At 60.2% G+C, this 20777-nt stretch overlaps 2 protein-coding genes across 2 annotated transcripts; both read left to right on the forward strand.

Annotated features, from left to right (window-relative positions):
• The first annotated feature begins 1595 nt into the window (after positions 1–1595).
• LOC119091549 (centrosomal protein of 135 kDa) lies at positions 1596–6608 on the forward strand. Its single transcript, XM_037214360.1, has 5 exons — positions 1596–1710; positions 2593–2717; positions 3800–3853; positions 5801–5958; positions 6416–6608. Exons 1-5 carry the CDS (start codon positions 1656–1658, stop codon positions 6606–6608), a joined length of 585 nt encoding a protein of 194 aa, XP_037070255.1. The 5' UTR covers positions 1596–1655.
• Positions 6609–8560: 1952 nt separating this feature from the next.
• On the forward strand, positions 8561–20449 carry LOC119091550 (uncharacterized). Its single transcript, XM_037214361.1, has 6 exons — positions 8561–8621; positions 8979–9131; positions 10205–10281; positions 18413–18488; positions 19848–19982; positions 20330–20449. The coding sequence occupies exons 1-6, from the start codon at positions 8616–8618 to the stop codon at positions 20447–20449; spliced, it is 567 nt and encodes a 188-aa protein (XP_037070256.1). The 5' UTR covers positions 8561–8615.
• Positions 20450–20777: the final 328 nt, after the last annotated feature.

Genomic DNA, 20777 nt, shown 5'->3' on the forward strand with positions numbered 1-20777 from the left:
TTGTGAGGGAGCGAGCCAGCTGATGGACGTCTGTCGCCGCAGGTGAAGAGCCGCGACTCGGAGATCCGCCGGCTGACCGGTCAGCTGGAGGGAGGGCGGCCGTACCGGGCCGTGCTGGCCGACGCCGACACCAAGGAGAACGACATGTCGCGCGCCAACGTGCCCTACACCGAGCTCAAGAAGACCAACGTCCGCCTGGAGAAGCAGCTGAAAGGTACCGCGGTGACCAGACTGTGCGAAAACTTCTGAAGCGAAGTGCCATTAAATGGGGATATTGCATAGAAGTGATACTTCAGGAAGGTATATGAGTAGAATACTGGTAAGGGATTGTACTAACGTAAAGCGCTGGTAACAGAAACAGCTAGGTATACGAAAACGATGGTGTTGTGGCATTTATCACCACTCGCCTTGTGGTGCAGACCGCAGGGCCTGGTAGTCAGCCGGAGTGTGGTTGAGCGCGTGTCACCCAGCCGGCGGCCGGGCGCTTCCCAGAGACGTTGCACAGCCAGCACGAGGCCATGCAGCGGGCCATGCAGCTGGCGCAGAAGAACACCGCCCTCAAGCGCGAGCTGGAGGACCTGGACCGCATCGTGCACGTGCTGGACGAGGACCGGAGCAAGGCGGTGCGCACCAGCCAGCAGCAGCTGAAGCAGGAGCAGGTGAGGCACATGATCGACCCTGCGGAGACGCTCTGCCAGCGCTGGAACCAGGCGTATGGTCTGCTAGTTGGACCCGTATTACTACTCTTCATTCGGCATGAAGTGGCTGTCTGCGCTAGTTAGTGTACCGTGCCGGTATTGAGCGGTAGCTTGTGTCCGTTAGCTGCACGCGTGAGGTGGCGGGTCTCGAGGCAATGGCGTCCTCCAAATGGTCATTTTCAGTTGATTCTGCCCAATGATCATCTCATTACCTCCGGAGATGGAATCTGCCACACATCTCTCAACAGCTCTCAACGAATTGGGTCTATCCCAGATTCGGCCCAATAACTCCGAATTGGCTCTATCTCAGATTCGTTTAAGCAACTCCCGGCTGAGAGTTGTTCCCGGCTTTCCTCAGTGACTGCCGATCAGCCCCGTCCCCAGTGTTCCTCGATAACTCTTAATGACTGACTTCCAGACCCGCCTGACCCACACCCGAGGTGACCCGGACTGACACCGGTCTCAGTAACTCCCTTGATGGCATATTTCACCCCAGATGCGTCACAACAAAACTGTGTCAACCCTGTCCCGGTTGTCCTCAACAACTCCCATGTCATGCCGTGTCATTGGGGATGTGCGACGTACTCAGCTGCTGAGGCTTTATGGCGTCGTCTGCCTCTAACCCTGGCAGGAAGGGCTGGCTCCGCAGGGAATCGAACCCCGTGCCTCGGGTTTCCCAGACGCGCAGTGGTTAACGCAGACGCGTCTCTGGGCCCAGTCTCACTCCGGCAGCCGCTCTTTCCCCTGTCACAGACGCTGGTGAAGGACGCAGCGAATGAGCTGGACGAGGCGGTGGCGCGTGCCGATCAGCTGTCGGCCGAGGCGGCGGCGGCGCGGGCGCGCGCGGCCGACGCCGAGGCCGAGGCGGCGGCCGAGCGGCGCCGCGTGGCCGACGCCGAGGCCGAGCTGGCCGCCGCCCGCCAGGTGGCCGCCCGCCAGGAGGCGCTGGTCGAGACCATGCGTCAGGACCGCAAGGCCACGCAGGAGCGACTAGACCGCGTCATGGAGAACGGTGAGCGCGCTCGGGAGGGTGGGGAGTCCGGACCGACGCCGGCTGCCGCTGGTTTGTGCTACCGACGAGTGGTTGCTGTGGTGCTGTTAGTCGCCACTTGGAACGGGTTCGTCGGACTGTGGTGCTGGAGGCTGGCGGGCGGGACGCTGTTTGGGAGCCGCTCGTCAGGCGTATGGCCCAGATAAGATGCAGGAATGTACTCTGGCATCCGTGAGGACGACGGGGTTCGTGTGCATTGGTCCTGATTCGGGATGTGAACGGACCATAACTCAGCCACGCCGCGGCGGCGTTCCTGCGTGCGTGGTGGGCGGCAGCGGCGTTCCTGCGGGCATGATAGGCGGCAGCGGCGTTCCTGCGTGCATGATTGGCGGCAGCGGCGTTCCTGCGCGCATGGTAGGCGGCAGCGGCGTTCCTGCGTGCGTGGCGGGCGGCAGCAGCGTTCCTGCGTGCATGATTGGCGGCAGCGGCGTTCCTGCGGGCGTGGCGGGCGGCAGCGATTTCCGATCCGATTGGAGGCTGCTTCGATCGGCGGCCTGCGCAGACTTCATTAGACTGCGGTGATTATGCGGCAGCCGGCACGCGAGCTCGCGACAGCCGTCATTAGGCGGCCTCCGCGTGTCCCGGCGTCGCATCGGGAGCCTTTTATAGACCGCGGGCTGCTCTGCCACGACAGCCATGCGTCTGTCCGCACGGCATCGTGGGAACTTCTGAGGCGCTGGTCAAGGTCGCGTCGGGTGTATTTCAACTTGCATGCAACAACACAGGGCTCACAGCTACGCGGTGAGGCGGCGGCCGGACGTCCGTCTCGCTGGGCCGACCGTGTCCCTGACGGCAGCCAGAGCCGCCCCACTGACCTGTCCGGGTCGCTCGGGACACCGCCAGAGAAGCAGCTGGTGCTGGAGCTGGACCGGCTCAGTCGGCAGAAGACCAACACCGCGCGCATCCCCGACAAGACGCAGAAGCTGATCCAGAGTCTGGAGGAGCAGCGCGACTACTTCAAGGCTCAGGTGGGTCCGACGCTGGGCGCCGCCGCATGGGGTGAGCCTTCTTCCATGGGATTGTGTGCCACCTCAAGGCTGGTCATCGTTCCTGTGGTTGTAGGTGTGAGGGAGGCAGCAGCTGACGCCCATCCCTGGGCGTAGATGATCGAGCGGGTGCTGAAGCTTCCTGCGCGGATGTGTGAGGTAGCTTACTTGCGCTGGGACGTGGTGACCTTGCCCTGGTGCGATCTGGCACATCGCCTTTGCGACTTGTTGTGCTAGGCTTGGGAGCTCCCTTCTGGGTTATAGACATGGTACTACCTCAAAGTTGGGCTTTGTCCTGTTCTTGTTTCTGTTTTGAGGAGGGGGAGTTAGCACTTCAGAGCTGCGTGGGTCTTGAGGATGCATGGAGCATGCTGCCGCCACTGCCAATCCGACCCTCCGGCTGCTTGCGGCTTGGGTCATCGTTTTAGGCAGTTAGCAATCGTGTGGTTGGAGGATTGGCGTGAGTTATTCTGTTCAGATGACTGTGCATGCTGGTTTATGTTGAGTAATCACGTCCTAACATCGGTTACGAGGTAGCTGGGCGACTGAGGTGTTCTGGGGCTCGTCTGCCTTGCTAATGTGTGCTGAATAAGGTTGGAGTTGCTAACACTGGTGTTTTTATTTGGATTTGACTTAGTGCTACAGTGTTTTCGTCGCGGAAAAGCCTGGCACGCTAGCGATGGAGGACAGTCGGCCACTGGCCTTCGTGATCGACTTGTTATGTTGCAAACTCTTCCCATTCCATTTGTAAATGAGGTAGAATTTTTTATGTTGGTGTGTGGGACCGTGCTTGCGGCTCATTGGCGTTTGATTAATGCCGATGACTTGATTTGGTTGATGATTAATGGTGGTCAGGGCTATTGAATGTTCTCTGAATATTTCCAACTTGATGGTTAGATCCAGGGATGACGAGGAGAGGAACCCTTTCGCACGACCCCGGGCGGTCACGAGTGGCCAAATACCTTGTGCGGTGCTGGATAAAAACGTGTTTGAGATGTGGTGTTTGGGCCTAACAATTATGGACGTTTGTTTGGACGATGATGTATTTTGTGACATTTCGGCAGGTGGATGAGCTGATTGAACAGCTGCAGAAGAAAGATAGAAGGGCCGTGGACTCGGTAAGACATGTTCGTGCGGTCACGTTTCATATGCGTGATAGCACCTCTCCAAATTTCGGTACGGAATGCATGCGGGCGCCTTCCATATTGTGATATCCATACCAAAAACCACGGCCTGAATTTTCACCTAATCGCGCGGCACCGCCTCCAGTGGATGACGGATGTTATCCCTGGCCGTTGGCATGCCACTCACCGCCTGCTAGTGGCAGCCGGAGCCGGCCCTGGTCCTCCACGCGTCGCAGGCACCGCCGCCGCTCTCTCCGGCAGGAGCTGCAGGATGAGCTGGCGTTCCTCCGCTCCGAGTGCGGTCGGCTGGAGGAGGAGAACCGGCGCCCCGCTGCCCCGGCCACGGTCAGACCCCACCCTCTCCCTCCCTCCCTGCTGTGCCCGGCGCCGCCTCGGCCACGGTCAGACCCCACCCTCTCCCTCCCTCCCTCCTGCGCCCGGCGCCGCCCCGGCCACGGTCAGACCCCACCCTCTCCCTCCCTCCCTCCTGCGCCCGTTGCCGTCCCGACCACGGTCAGACCCCACCGTCTCCCTCCCTCCCTCCTGCGCCCGGCCGAAGTTTTCTAGGCCATCTCTCGGGCCGATGCGTTCCGCAGAGTTCGTGCTAAGGGCACGGTCCCTCCCGGCTGGATCTCGTGCTGTCCTCCGTGCCTGTGGTCCGCCTCAGCTCAGATCTCCTGCCACGGACATGCGGGTTGATTGAGCCCACCCTTCGTCCCGTGCCCGGTCTGACGGGCATGTGACGGCGCACTGCCTTGCTAACGGTCCAAGGACACTTATGTGAGGTTGTTTTGTGTGGACGACTCGGGGGGGGGGGGGGAGCCAATCCTGGTTGCCACTTGACCTCCGATGAACCGACGAAATGGACTCTGTCCAGTGCCGTACTCCCGTCCCTTGGGAGGCATCGGTTCGCTCAGCTCTGTGTTCCCTGTCCCCAGGGAGGTATCCGTCCGCACAGTGCCGTGTTGTTCCCTGGGAGGTATCCGTCCGCACAGTGCCGTGTTGTCCCCTGGGAGATATCCGGCCGCACAGTGCCGTGTTGTCCCCTGGGAGGTATCCGTCCTCACATTGCCGTGTTGTCCCCTGGGAGGCATCCGTCCTCACATTGCCGTGTTGTCCCCTGGGAGGTATCCGTCCGCACAGTGCCGTGTTGTCCCCAGGGAGGTATCCGTCCGCACAGTGCCGTGTTGTCCCCTGGGAGGTATCTGTCCGCACAGTGCCGTGTTGTCCCCTGGGAGGTATCCGTCCGCACAGTGCCGTGTTGTCCCCTGGGAGGTATCCGTCCGCACAGTGCCGTGTTGTCCCCTGGGAGGTATCCGTCCGCACAGTGCCGTGTTGTCCCCTGGGAGGTATCCGTCCGCACAGTGCCGTGTTGTCCCCTGGGAGGTATCCGTCCGCACAGTGCCGTGTTGTCCCCTGGGAGGTATCCGTCCGCACAGTGCCGTGTTGTCCCCTGGGAGGTATCCGTCCGCACAGTGCCGTGTTGTCCCCTGGGAGGTATCCGTCCGCACAGTGCCGTGTTGTTCCCTGGGAGGTATCCGTCCGCACAGTGCCGTGTTGTTCCCTGGGAGGTATCCGTCCGCACAGCTCCGTGTTGTTCCCTGGGAGGTATCCGTCCTCACATTGCCGTGTTGTTCCCTGGGAGGTATCCGTCCTCACATTGCCGTGTTGTCCCCTGGGAGGTATCCGTCCTCACATTGCCGTGTTGTTCCCTGGGAGGTATCCGTCCTCACATTGCCGTGTTGTTCCCTGGGAGGTATCCGTCCTCACATTGCCGTGTTGTCCCCTGGGAGGTATCCGTCCGCACAGTGCCGTGTTGTTCCCTGGGAGGTATCCGTCCGCACAGTGCCGTGTTGTTCCCTGGGAGGCATCCGTCCGCGCAGTGCCGTGTTGTCCCCTGGGAGGTATCCGTCCGCACATTGCCGCGTCCCCTGTCGCCAGGACGGTAATCGTCTGCAGACGGAGGCTGCGGAGCTGCGCCGCCAGCTGGCTGACTGTGAGCGCCAGCTGGCGGGCTCGGCCGCTCAGCTCGACGTCAAGACCAACGAGAGCGAGCAGCTGCGGCACCGGCTGGACGAGGCGCTCCGCTCGCTGCACAGGTGCGACGACCCGGGCGGCGCTGCGCGGGCGGCGGAGCAGGCGCGCCGCTCCACCCACCGCGGTCTCCGAGCCGAGACGCCAGGTTACAGTTAACGTAGCAGTTTCAGGCTCACGTGAGGATAGGTTAGGCGCCGAGTGGTGCTTGATGGCGAATAGAGACGGTTGTACTGGTAAGTGTAATAACTCAGAGGAAGTCGGTCTGTGGTAAGGCGAGCGTTTGTTATAACTCTGACGAAGATGGTGGAGTTGGAACTTTTGGAAGTTTCAGCAAGTGGACGGAAATCAGACTCTGCCGTCACCTGCAGGGCCCTGAATTCCTTCATCTTGGTCGTCAAACCTACGCTTTTCTACGGCGCTGCTTACACGCACATGTGCATTAGTATGCACTGCACTCAATTGTGGCGCCTTGTTTCCATCCGAGCCTCCGTCTGACCTGCCGCACGCCCTCCGCGCCAGGCTGAGCGACTCTGAGTCGGCGGCTACCATGGCCAGCGCTGCTCAGCTGGAGAGCCTGGTGCGCACCCTGGAGCAGGAGCGCAGCCTGGCCACCGGCGACTACCACCGCGTCGACCAGGAACGCAAGGAGCTGCGACACCGGCTCAAGGCGAGTACCGGCGCTTTTGGTCGGCGGCGACCTACCCGGGGCTGAGCGACGCTCTGCGGTGACGCAGCACCGGACCTTGGGTCGGCCAGGGATGGTCGCTGAATTGTACCGGTAGAGGGAATCGAACCGTGGTCCTCTGAGTCACAGGGCTCGTACGTCTTCCTGATATGTAGTCTTCGCCGGCTTGTTGCCGTCGTGGCCTTCCAGTCACTTGTTTGGGCAGCGCGGCATAGACCGCTGGTGTTGACTTCCACTGCCCGTGGCAGTTATTTTTGTCCGCCGGGTCCGTCCGGGCGCGCCGTCTGCTGGCGTTGTTTTTCGCCGGCGCTCGGCGTGGCGGCGTGTTGGCGGCGGCCGCTGGAGAGCGGTCGAGTTATATTTGATTAGCGCCGGGGGCGGCCGGTGCGTGCTGCCCTTTGTCACGCATGTTGACGGAGCCGACACTTGGCCGGGCTGGCCGGCTGCTCGGCGGCCGCCCCGATGGACTAATGGGGACGGCACGGACACGCCACGAGTGACGGGCGGCGGGGAGGGGCGCCGCGGACGGCTGGAGATGGGCCGGCGCGGGATTGGCAGTCGCCGACCGGCCGGCCGGCGGGCGGCCGGTGACGCGCCGACCGCGCTCATCGGCGGCGTTGCCGGGTGGGGGTGTGGCTGCAGTCAGCCATTACAGGGCCCTCTCAGTCGCCGGTGCTGGGAGATAGTGCTGTCGGCGGTTTGAGGCTGCCGATCTGGGGCGTCTCGGGGCGGTTTTCTCGGTTTGTGTCGCTGGCTGGGGTTGTGCCTCCACGGTCGGTTGTGCTCGGCTGCCGTGACTGGCTGGTGCTGACGACGGCTGCTGTCGGCGGCTTACCGTCCAGTGCTGAGAGTCGGCGCTGTCGACTGGTGTTGCCTGGGGCTCATAGCGCGGGCTCCACCGCAACTGCCATTTGCTTCTTTCATGCTGTTCGAATGATGGGATTTGGCGCAAGGTGCAGACGTCCAAGGGCTGATGTGTGTGTGTGAGTTCACTCGCTGCACGCGTTGCTCTTCTGAAGTCTTTCGCCATTGCTCGACGGCGTTAACTCCCCCTCATCCGGAGAGGACAGCTGGCGTCCCGTACAGGTCAGGTCCCGGACAGTCCGTGAGGCGGTGCCCGACCGATCGTGCCCAGCTGCGTGCAGAGCGTCGGCTTCATGATGCGTGGGGGGCAGGACTTACGGCCTCGCTTGTGAGCAGGTAACGGTCGGTCCATGCCGTCCGTAAGAGTGGCGATCAGTCTTTTTAAGCGGAGGTGTTATGTTTCCGTGACGAATGTCGAACAGCTCTCCTGGAGTGAACCGGGGCGATACTGATCTCGCCAGCGGCCGGTCGCTGGTCGCCATGTCTGAGGATGAGGAGGGCGTGTGCCTGACGGTGAGGGCGGTGCGGTTCTCGGCCCGCCCCGCCTCCGGGGGAGGGTCGCCAGACAGCTGCGGTAGGTCGCGACCGTCGAGGTCAAGGCCACGGGAACGGAAGCCGTCCAGCCCGCCGAGGACGCGAGGCCGGACCTTGCATGAGCAGCCTAAATCGCAAGGTCCAACCTCTCAGAGTCCGCCCAGGTCAAGAGATGGGACCGCCTGGAATTTGTCCAGGTCAGGAGATAGGACCTCGAGAAGTCCGTCTAGGCGTCAAGATTGTACGTCCAAGAGTCCACCCAGGCCAAGAGATGGGACCTCCCAGAGCCCGCCCAGGTCACAAGGCAAGAGCGCCCAGAGTCCTGCCAGGTCACGAGGCCAGGCCCCCGAGAGCCCTTCCAGTCCAGGAGGCCGACCCTCCCGGAGCGTCACCAGGTGGCGCGGCCGGACCCCCTCCAGCCCGCCGCGGCCGGCGGGACGGTCCGGCGGCAGCCCGCCGCCGCCGGCAGCCTGCCGTGCCCGGCGGCATGGCTCGGTGCCGAGCGCGCCACCGGGGCCCGGCCGGCCGAGCGCACTCCGACTGGAGGCTGGCGCCGGCGCCCGGCCGCGGCCGTCGGCCGGGCCGGCTGAACAGCCCCTGCTGGCGCCAGGCGAGGCCGCCCGCCTCGTGCGGAGGATGCTGGTGAGCTGGGTGGCGGCGATGGGGCTGCGGAGGCGACGCCGCCCGCTGCAGGGCTCTGCATGTGAATGTTTGTCTCCGGTACTGCGTCGGCTTCGTGACGGATTATTAGCCTGACGACTCCAGGCTTATGATCCAGATCACGCCATCGGTTTTTGCCGACATTTGAAGATGGGCGTTATGGTCGAGCGATGTTTGCCGGCGGTCACAAAAACACGCAATGCCCATATCGGCATGATTATGTACGCCAAGTGCTTTGCTGTGTTGGGACTGCTTTGTAACGGGGCCGCGATCCAAAACATCGCCGCCGATGTGATCTATGGGCACGCTTTTTACGGCGCAGCGTTGTTTGTCTTGCAGGTCGCCACGGAGACCCAGCTGGCCGACCGGGTGAAGATGGAGTCGCGCATCGCCGAGCTGGAGGCCCTGATCGGCGCCGCTGAGACGGACCGCACGGTGCAGCACAGTCAGACGGCCTCCCACCGAGCGCTCATCTCCAGTCTGGAGGCTCAGGTCAGGGCTAGCCGGCATGTACGCCTACCAGCCCCGAACACGAGCCTGCGGTCCATGGGCCTGGCGCGGGGTTACACAGGGTACTACAACTGCCCTGTCGTCCAGTCAGGTCGGCGTCAGGACTCACACACGGCACCACAGGGAAAGCGAAACCTACGTACGGGTCGCTATGCGGCGGGGCGGAGTGTGGTGACCGAAAATCAATTACTGACTGTTTTCAAATTCCCAATCCTGTCATAACTTATATTATATTCGTGTTATAACTGAAGATCAAGGAAGGTACGCTTATTACGCTTCAGGAAAACAGAAAAATCCGATATAGGGGAGACGGCTTTGGCCTTGCTCCGGCGGCGATAACCTTGAATGTCAGGTTGACCTTGAATTAATTTTGGATCTTTTACTAGGCTGGGAGGCTCCCGAACAGCGTGCAATACGCCATTCTCGCCAGTACCCCTATGAAGCATGCAATATAACATGAGGTTGGTGTTATGAATTCCGACCCCAACATCATTGCACACCAAATCACAAAGCTGACCTAAGACGACCCAGCATACCAGACTGACAACATAACACCTTTAGTACGCCTGTAGCACGCGTGTTAACGGATACGTCCTCAGATCGCGTTGAACGTCCTATAGCTATACACATTATTCATCTATGCTGGCGTGCAAAGTGTCCAGGATGGCTTTATTTGATGCCTCGGGCCTCAGGCAATGTGTTTCAACCCATTACCACGACGAACTATGGCGTGTAAAACGAGATCGCGATAACGATACGGGCTGTAAATTGGGTACGTGTGATATTGAAATGGTGTCATTTTGGCATAACCTGATATGCCATGGCCCACCATTGTCAATGCAACGTGTCTCTGGCTTTGTCAGGGTTACTGTAAGCATAAATAACTGGACCAATTGCAGTAACATATTTCCGATCGAACAGCACCAGGTGCTGTTCGATCGGAAATTATGCCGCAACACCAGGGTGAGGACAAAAAACAAACGGAAACCTCCCGTATTCACCATCTACCTGGCAGTGCGCTTCCGCTGATACCATCGTGGCCGTGCGTTTGACAGGTGAAGAATCTGCAGAACTCGCTGAGCGGCTCCCAAGCGGAGCTGAGCCGGGTCATGACCAAGAACACCAAGATGAAGTAAGTCGCTCGACCAGGGCAGACGCGTTTTGGTGTTCATGTTCCGTGTTGTGCAGTAGTGGCAATGAACAAAACAGTGGGGTGACACTTTTTGACACCGGGCGAGTTCGAAGGCTGCGAGACGGCATCGAACCTGGTTCGGTGAGGAATATATGGGAAGAGGCCGGTGGATTTCGAGTTAATAGCAGCTGATGTTATGGATGTGTGATAAGCTCGACGGGACGCCCTAGGAGAAGTCTACAAGGAAACTTGTTCAACAGTGAGTCTTGCCATCGGCTTCCCTTCCCTCTCGTCGTCCGCCCTCCCACGTCACGATCGAGCACGCCGCGACGGTGGCGCCGCGTCGCGGCAGCGTGCGACACGGTCGTCAGGCCCGACGGCGGGCGACAGAGGCGCCAACGGTGCCAGAGCGGACAGTTTGGCAGTGAGCAGCGCGGAGCCGACGCTGGCCCAGGTGGCATGGCTGACGGCGGAGGCTTATGGCGCTCGGCTGGTTTACGACGCTCTCAGTACATGTGGCCACAGGCATCGGCTGTCTTTCGCCTTGATACGAAGGGCGGGCATGGCGGGCAGTCGGGCCGCGTGATTCGGGTTTACCAGACACCCAGTGGAACCGCCGGGCCACCAGCCCGCTCGGCTCGGCGCGGCCCGACGCTGCCCTGACTGTGTCCCGCGCCGACATCGACCTGACGAGCTGAGGTAGATCCACCCAGGTATTTTCGGATTGGGGGTGGGGGTGGGGGTGGGCTGGAAAGGCGGACGAGGTGTTATTCAAGCGGCCATGCCGAGCTTAGTAACTTATGTTTTTATCGAGCTGTTTTGGCGTGCAAGGTCAGAGATTCAAAACAGAAGCGTGACGTCCGCCATCGTGCGCCTTTTTTGGGGCACCAACGACTACATTGGCCATGTATGCGCTGAGCTACCATGGCGCAGCCGGGTCTCAAACCCGAGATCTAATTAGCACTTTTTGAGTCTATTCCGGTGTGAATTAATCCTTCAAATATGTGATAAGGCGCGGATTTACATTATTGTATCAACCAAGGGGTACCTGACGCAGATAATCACAGGTCATCGCTATTTGTTGTTCCCTTAGAACTTAAGGATCTTTACCAACCATTATGTTCGAATTGTATGTTTTTTCGTTTTTTATTAGCAGGTAGCATTTTTATTTAGGTCAGCGATCTGTATCGACCTTTCTGAGATGACAGAACCGTATCTAGGTAAATATGTGGTGCTTATGAAAGCGGTGCATCAACTAGAAGTTCACAAAAAGTAACACAAATAACCACAGATTATGTGTTTAGTTATATGTAAGGCCAATGAGGTCACGGTCTTAATATTTCATGTTTGGTTTATCTTTACCACTTATAGGTGTGTAGGTAACATGGAGTGAAAGGCCAGATATGTACGACAAACGCTGGCAATGGTGTACAATGGTTGCAAACGTACATCTGCAGGCCAAATAAGGTTCGTGACCTACGATGTCCTTGAAGGTCAGGCTGTCAATCGCAGGTGCGTAAGCGATGCTGTGCATAGGAAGTCGACAAATCCGACAATTTACGCTACTAGTGTAGATTTCACCAGAGGGTAGTGCTAAAGGCCAAGTTTGGTCAGTGATCCATGATAACCACACCACGCCGTTGAAAGGTCAGAGAGTAAGTGACATGGCTAGGTGAACAAACTTGCGAATACCGCAGGAAGACGAGTTACAGCGTATTGCCAGATGTCTTAGGCTCATCTGCGATTTTGGCCGACAGAGCGGCAAAGCGGTTCTGAAATACTGCAGGAGAGGACACTGAAAAGTTCAGGACAAAGCGACATAGTGTTCTCGGAACACTGCAGGAAATGATGCTGAAAATTTCAGGATAAAGTGACAAAGCGTTCTTGAAATACCGCAGTAAAAGGTGCCGAAAAATTCAGAACAAAGTGACAAAGTGTACCTGACCTACGGCAGGAGAAGATGCTGAAAATTTCAGGATGCTAGCGTAAGCTGTTCTTCGAGAGATCAGAAAGATCGCAGAAGGATACCTCCCCTCCCCAGTGCGCGAGAAAAACCCAATCTTACCGTTGCACGCCGATGTGTTAGTGTAACGGCGCTACGGCCGGACAAGCTGGGGTGGCGTGACGTTCAGGCCCTATGTTAGAGGTGTGTTGTGTAGCAACATGTGGAAACGGGCATTATCAAGCGCCGGATCGAACTAAAAGTGTCTTATCATGTCACTATGGCTTTTACGCCCACCTGGGTGATGCAACTTGACATTGCTGAATTATGCATAAGGTGTCCCAGGAGTCGTAATTAAAGTCCGCGCAGGTGATCGTACCCCAGCACGTTTGGTCAAAATAGCACCGGTCACATAAACAGGCTGTTTTTGCAGATGAGATGCGTGCTTTTTGAGAATCTGATGTTCCGTGGAAAGGTCAGGCTTGTGCCGGCGCGGATGCTTAAGCCTCTTGCATACATAGAACACACTGCTACTCGAAGCCCTGAGACATTCACATGGCTTGCAGCGACCAGTCCGTTTCGTTTGCTCTGACTCACATAGTGTTGGTTGTAGGACGGACGTAGACAAAAGATACCGCTTCCCGCTGTGGCGTATTTGAGAGCCAGCATGAGTGGCACACCGCGCGCGCGCGCGCCGTCCGCTGTCCGGCCGCTGAGGTGGCCGATTTGTAGGGTTGGTAGGATTTGTCATGGTGTCGTCGCCAGTTGTTGATGAAGACGCGTCCGAAGAGTTAAAACACCCTCGCCACATGAACATCGTAACGTATGCCAACTATATTTGCCAACGTTTGGTGTTATCCCGATATATACTCATGGTCTTCAGTGACTTACTGCGACAGCGACTAGCAACAAAGGACCCATGGCATCCACATCGATACGGTCACGCTGCCGTGGGTATCAGACCTTTTGTGGACCTGCACTAAACACATTACTTGCACGGTCTCTGACGCTGTATGAAGTGACTCCTAATGGGGATGCGCAAAGACCGCTGATAGCACAAACGCGAACCTCTGGGTCCGGACTGCTGCGCAGCTTATACAGTGTTGAGATGCAACAACTAATCCGCAACTAAAATCGTACGGTCTGTGACAGAGCCGACCCGCAATTGAAATGGACGACACGGTACGATTGCACGGTCAATGCGGTGTGCACCGAAGCGGGATACCGTTCCCCAAAGGGCCGAAATGACTCGTTCCAGCTGTTGCTCAGCGCAGTTCTTAAACAGCTGAGCTGCAGCTGAGCTGTTGTTCGTATGTTTGCCGTCTCAGCGTTACGATGGGCTTCATTTGTCACATCAATAATCGCCAGAGTAGGGATGGTGCCCCCCCCCCTCCCCCCCCGGCTACACAAAGGAAGGCAACTTGTGCTTGCCGTTCCGGGGACCCACTTTCTTTTACCTTTCGATGGCTTTCAACACCTGGCGTTTTTTTCTTTTCCCCATGACTGTTGTCCTTGGCATTGTCCCTGCCTCCCGTGGGGATTGTCATTATTCCGCTTCCGCACCTCGTGTCGGTCATCACCCCCGCGGGTGTCGCCCCCGCGCTGTACATACAGGCATGTTGCCAAGGCAACCTGGTCTCCAGGCCGACCGAGTAAACGCCCTGGATACGGACGCAATAGTGCGCTCTAAATTCTGTCCACTTGGCCATTGCCAACAGGTATCGATCATGCGCCAATGACGTCACGTGTCTGCGATCGCCGTAAACAGCCTTTTCTTCGTACGGGTTGGCCGGCGCCCCGTCAGTCGGCGCTGATACTGTGAATCAATGGGTGCGTGCCATGCATTGTGTCCATTCGGCCGGCTCACGCGGCTCGATATGGGGTCGCTGGCCGACGGCACGGAGTGGTGAGAGTCATTATCGCGCGAGCGGCGGAGGGCAAAGGTCGGGGTGGGCCCGCTCTTCGGCCCAGGCTGGTCGGAGGTCTGGAGGTAGTGTGAGGAACACTGTGTGCCGCGGTGACAGCGGTGGGACCAGCCGACGGGGGGGAGCGGCTCGGCTTCAAGGCCTGCGAAGCCGGCGGCCAACGCCAGAGCCTGGTGAGAAGGAACCCATCTCGGTCAAACCACCGGGAAGGAGGCGCGTCTGTGCCCTGAACCGCAAACACAGGTTGGTAAAGCCAAGACCCGAAGAAAGAATAGGATCAAATTGGAGTGAAAATAACGCGTTGAAGACGTTTGATGCCACGCAACCGTGTTGCAAGGAGCACCAGTGCGTAGCCACCCAGAGAATATTGTAAAGAGTTCGGGTCTGAAACAAAAAACGACGCCGGCGAACACCACCGCAAGACCTCTTCAGAAGGCGTTGATCGACTCGCTCGGCTGCGAAAGTTGATTGCCGCTTGGACAGACCGCCAGGCACAATGTACTCTAACAATCGTGCGAACGAGCTGCGTTCGAAGGCGCAGCGTCCGAGGGTCGTCCGGGAGCAGGCGGCGGCCGGCGACCGGAACCGGGGCCGCGACAGGAGCAGGAATCCCCTGGACGCCGGCCAGCGAGACAGGGACCTCCCCGATCGCCGAGCGAGCCGAGACCGGGTTGACGTCCGGGACCGGGGCAGAGCCGTCGCCGACAGGGGAGGCGGAGCGGCTGGCTCGGCGCGGCGCGGCTCGCTCAGGCCCGACCTGGAGCCGCTGCTGTCGCGCTCGGCGGCGGCACAGGCCGGCACCGTGCCAGGCCGCGCCAAGCCGTACGCCAACATGAGCCTGGACGAGCTGCTCGGACTGCCGGACGACAAGCCGTACTCGGTCAGCGTCAGCTTCACATACGGCCAGCCGGCTGGCGCCCCGGCGGCGGCAGCGGCGGCGGCACCGGCTCTCCCGCCGCCGCCACCGCCGCCGCCGCCGGCCGGCGAGCCCCCGGTGGCGCCTGCCCCACCCGCGCCGCCGCCACCTCCGTCGCCGCCCGCCAGCGACCGGCGCCTGGCCGTACTGGGCGCCGGCGACTACGGTCGGGCGTTTGCGGCGCGTGCGGCGCTCTGCGGCTGGCGCGTGACGCTCGGCAGCCGGCGGCCGGGCCGCGTGCCGCCGCTGCCGGACGAGGCAGAGGTGGCGCTGGCCAGCACCGAGGAGGCCGCCGCCACCGCCGACCTGCTCGTGGTCTGCGTGCCGGCCCACTTCTACGGCTCGCTGCCGCTGGCCGCTCTCGCCGGCAAGGTGGTCGTGGACGTGAGCAACGGCGCCAGCGCTGCCCAGGTGGCGCTCGAGGCCAACGCGGAGCGGCTGCAAATGCTGGCGCCCACTGCGCGTGTCGTCAAGGCCTTCAACGTGGTCTCAGCCTACGCGCTGGAGCGCGGCCTGCAGGGCGGCAAGCAGGTGTTCGTGGCCGGAGAGTCGGCGGCGGCGCGCGCGCGCGTGTCCGGGCTGGTGGCCGACCTCGGCTTCTTTCCGGTGGACCTGGGCGGACTGCGCGCGGCGCGGCGCATCGAGACGCTGCCGCTGCAACTGTTCCCGCAGTGGCGGGCGCCGGCCTCCATCTGCCTGCTGCTGCTGCTGCTCTGCTGGGTGTTCCTGCTGCTGCGCGACCAGGTGTGCCCGGCGGCCGAGACCGGCGGCCCCTGGACGCTCGAGCTCTTCAAGCCGCTGCTCATGGTGAACGTGAACAAGGCGCTGGCGATGACAGCTGGCGCCGTGCTGGCCGTGGTGTACCTGGCCGGCGTGGTGGCCGCCTACCTGCAGCTGTACCGCGGCACCAAGTACCGCCGCTTCCCCGGCTGGCTCGACCGCTGGCTGCGCATGCGCAAACAGCTGGGTCTGCTGATGCTGGCTCTGGCGTCGCTGCACGCCTGCATTTCGGCGGCGGTCTGGTCGCCGCGCTACCTGCCGCTTGTCTACCAGTCGCCGACCGTCATCGAGGCGCAGGTGGTGGTCGCCGGCAACGAGACGGAGCTGCAGAGCGTGACCGTCTACAACCGCGGCATGCACTGGCGCGGCGAGGCGTTCCTCTCGGCCGGCACGCTGGCGCTCGGCCTGCTCTCCGTGGTCGGGGTCACCTCGCTGCCGAGCGTGGGCGCCGCGCTCAGCTGGCGCGAGTTCATGTTCGTCCAGTCGGGGCTGGGCTGGAGCGCGCTGGTCGCCGCCACCGGGCACGCTGTCGTGCTGGCGATGACGCCGGAGACGCTGGAGGTGCGCTGCAGCGCGCCGCCGCCGCTGCAGGTCAGCCTCTACCTGCCGGTGCTCACCGTGCTGCTCAAGCTGCCGCTGCTGCTGCCGCCCGTGGCGCGCCACCTCAGCGCCATCCGCGGCGGCCACGAGAGGCGCAAGTTCGTGAAGCGGTCGACAGAGGTCGGGCCGGCGCCCTGAGCGGCGACGGCAACCGGCTGGAGGAGACGTTGGGGAGAGAACGATGAAAGAGAATTTTGCGTAGAGGACAGTCACCGACGGCGGCTGATCAGAAGGGATGGTGCTGAGAACAACGATGTGGTGTTCGGAAAAGTAGATGTTGACACCACAATATTTATGTCACGTCCCTGTGGACTAGTCCAGGTTAGAGCTTCGTCGTTTTACCATGTAGCCATATGGTTATAGCATAGCACAACCGCATCGATTACGCGTATCATCGGAACTAGTCTGGTGTGTGGAGTAGGTCGTGGAGTAACATCCATGGAAGGTTCCTTGAAATCACGAGTCGTGCCTTACACACAACTCAGGTTGAACCATATCGATCGCGTCACGTTAAACGATAACGTATGGAGAGGTATGGCCGGCTTTGACTGCCACAATATTTTTGTCGCGTCCCTGTTCGTTAGTCCAGGCTAGAGGTTGGCTGTGTGAATGGATAGCTAGGTGTGTCACCCGTACGTATATGTGAAGTGTGAAGCAGGGCATCCAATAACGGAGATGAAAGAGCTTGAAATCACTGAATGAGCCCTTATATCCAACTAAGGAGGAACGGGTACTTCTGTCGTTTCACATGTTATGGTAGTGCCCCCTTACGTTACCTAGACAAGTTTTATTGAAATGCACGTGAGATCTGTGATTGTATTAACCTGGTAACCTCATACGAAGAGCTATCACAGTGCCTTAGAAAATATATTTTATCCTCGCGCACGACTTATGAAGGCACTGTCCACCTGTTTCCAGCCAGCTCGTGCGCTGCAGTTGATGCAAAGCTGGTGGTCGGTTGGCATGTGCGGTCCCCGCAACGGTCCTCACAACGTAACCCCACGGCCGTGCTTCTACTGGCTCGCGCATGGACAGCGCCGCAGCTTACGGCGGTCTGTTATCACATCTTGCTCCGTTTTCCGTGCCCTTCCTGTGGCTAGTGTTTGGGTCAGTGCTGGCGGCGGCCCGACTATGCGGTGTTTTTGGTGGGCCCTTCGGTCGGAGGACATTGTCCACGGGAGGCCTCCAGCATGAGATACGCTCACGTCAGGGCCGCCGTCGGATTTGTTGGGGGCTGCCGCGTACCATGCTTGGGGAACTGAATGCACGTGAATGTCGTGCCTGTATAGCCGCGAAATAAACGGCCACATCGATAGCTGTATGCACAGGTGGTCCCGGCTCCAATGTCAGCCAGGTGCCGCTTACCGGGCTCCTGGGGAAGGGGTAGGGAGTCGCGTGCGTTACATTACAACATGTCAGAGTCTGCCAGCAGCGCGGAGAGATCGTGTCGAACACACCATGAGCCCAAGCGTTCAATATCGATGACACACGACCTGCACAGCGCCGGAGTGTGTGGGCCATTGTACCAGGGAGACCACACCGAACCAAGCTTGTGAGGCTCAAGATTAGCAGTTCTCTCACGCCTAGACTACAGAGGACCGCAAATGACCGGCTGGGGTGCCGGTCTTGTAAGCTCAGACATTTTAGGACATTCAGGATGGACGTTTCAGTTGTCTTCAGGTCATGACTGATTGTTTGGTGAGTATCAGTGGCTCTGCTGTGTGCTGGCACAAGTCAGTAGCGACAGTGCAGACAAATACTGTACAGAACGAGACGTCTGGAGACCACCCGTGCGGGACTAGGAGCAAAACATTCATTGTCGCCTGTTAAGTATTGGCACTTGCAGGCGGCATTTGCAAAAGCTGCTAACGGCTGTGTTTGAACAGGGCGATTGTAGACGACACCGATCCTCTTCACGCATGGTTTCTAGCGTCGCGCGCAGTCACCTGACGTCTGCCCTGTCAACAGGACGTTCGTGGACCGCGGGGAGTCCTCGCTGAAAGACTGCGAAAACAAGCTGATCAAGACCACCAGCGAACTCGAGGTACCCCCGTCACGCGAGCGAACGTTCACGCGGATGTGTTGTAGCGTGGTCCTTGATAATTAAGCGTTGACATCGTCGAAACAAGCGGCTGGTCGACTTTGTTCCCACCCTGTTATGGATATGGTTGTTGTTGTTGTTGTTGTTGTTGTTGTTGTTGTTGTTGTTGTTGTTGTTGATGATGATGATGATGATGATGATGATGATGATGATGATGATGATGATGATAATAATAATGATAATGATGAAGCCACTTATCCTTTCGCTATGTTTTAGTCTACGTTTCATTCAGCGCCTACACCGCTGGTCTGTGTGTTGTGAAGGCTTCACAGTAGGGTTGGTCAGCGCCTTTCTGAAACATTGCGCGTGATGTTGTTTGCGGGGCTTTTTCAATTCAACTGTTGTAATGCCGTCCAAACACGGAAGTGTGTTATTTTAGCGTCTACGTTTCTAATGCTAGCAAACGCACTGCTGACGCGGACGCCCCATGTCGGCGTGCGGCGCTGTCGGGTCCGGGGAGAGCGTGTCCCGACCGTGTCCTGACCGTCGGTGCCGCGGTCCGGGGAGAGCGTGTCCCGATCGTGTCCTGCCCGTCGGTGCCGCGGTCCGGGGAGAGCGTGTCCCGACCGTGTCCTGCCCGTCGATGCCGCGGTCCGGGGAGAGCGTGTCCTAACCGTGTCCTCCCCTTCGTTGCCGCGGTCCGGGGAGAGCGTGTCCCGACCGTGTCCTGCCCGTCGGTGCCGCGGTCCGGGGAGAGCGTGTCCCGACCGTGCCCTACCCGTCGGTGCCGCGGTCCGGGGAGAGCGTGTCCCGACCGTGTCCTGCCCGTCGATGCCGCGGTCCGGGGAGAGCGTGTCCTAACCGTGTCCTCCCTTCGTTGCCGCGGTCCGGGGAGAGCGTGTCCCGACCGTGTCCTGCCCGTCGGTGCCGCGGTCCGGGGAGAGCGTGTCCCGACCGTGCCCTACCCGTCGGTGCCGCGGTCCGGGGAGAGCGTGTCCTAACCGTGTCCTCCCCTTCGTTGCCGCGGTCCGGGGAGAGCGTGTCCCGACCGTGTCCTGCCCGTCGGTGCCGCGGTCCGGGGAGAGCGTGTCCCGACCGTGTCCTGCCCGTCGATGCCGCGGTCCGGGGAGAGCGTGTCCCGACCGTGTCCTGCCCGTCGGTGCCGCGGTCCGGGAGAGCGTGTCCCGACCGTGTCCTGCCCTTCGGTGCCGCGGTCCGGGGAGAGCGTGTCCCGATCGTGTCCTGCCCGTCGGTGCCGCCGAGCTGTGTGTGAGCCGGGCGTCTGGGCGCGGGCGTCCTCGGCCGGCCCAGCCGTCCCCTGGACGTTTGATCGCGGTGACGGACGTGCGGCCGGCCCGGCAGGTGTGCCAGACACAGAGCTCGCAGCTGCAGCGCCAGTGCGCCGACCTGCGCGCCACCGTCGACGAGCTGCAGCGCGAGGCGCGCCGACAGACCAAGGTCATCGAGCAGGTCATCCGTGAGCGGGACAAGTTCCAGGTGCGTGTCCAGGGGTCGGAGCCGAGGTGGGTGGTGTAGGGTGAGGTCGGATAAGACCGTCAGGATGGGCAGAGAAGTGGCCTCGGTGGAGGTTAGCTTGGGTTGAAGTGATATTGCGAGACTGGGCATTAGTGTGTGCTTCATGGCTAAAGTGAGCTGAAGGGTCTGGGGTCTGTCAGTTGAACGGGTTGACGTCGCCTCTGTGGTCTGGGTTACGGGGGAGGGGGCGGGGAGCTGGAATCTGGGATCGGAGGGCGCCAGCTTCTCTCGGTGGCCTCTTCTACCCGCGGCTTCTGACGTGTGATGCCTGCGGCTGTGCCGCCGTTGACTGTCCCCTGTTGCCCCAGAACGACGTGGACGACAAGACGGAGCTGCTGGACGAGCACTGTCAACAGCTGGAGAAGTGCACTGCCCACATCGGGCAGCTCGAGTCCACCATCACGAACCTGACCGCCGACCTGGCGTAAGTACCAAGCCGTCCGGATCCGGACTGGACCTGACGTGTGGGCCTCGGTTGACCTGAGGTCGACCTGCTGGAGGCACCGCGGGCGGGGTTACGGAGCCGCTTCTGAGCTGGGATGCGGTGCCGCGGGCGTGAACGGTGTGTCGCCCTGGGGCTGCCATCCGCTGCGTGATGAGCCTCTGCCGGGTCATGGCCAGCATGAGCGCTCACCACCCGTGTTGTCCGACATTGAACTGACATCGTGGAAGACATCTGAGGTGGAAGCTCGCTCTCCTGGCAGATTCACGAAGGTGCACAATGACAAGTGCCTGTATTGACGGCTGTTGAGGTCA

The sequence above is a fragment of the Pollicipes pollicipes genome, unplaced genomic scaffold (assembly GCF_011947565.3).
Source record: "Pollicipes pollicipes isolate AB1234 unplaced genomic scaffold, Ppol_2.1 Scaffold_3447;HRSCAF=4054_pilon_pilon_pilon, whole genome shotgun sequence".
Lineage (NCBI taxonomy): Eukaryota > Metazoa > Arthropoda > Thecostraca > Pollicipedomorpha > Pollicipedidae > Pollicipes > Pollicipes pollicipes.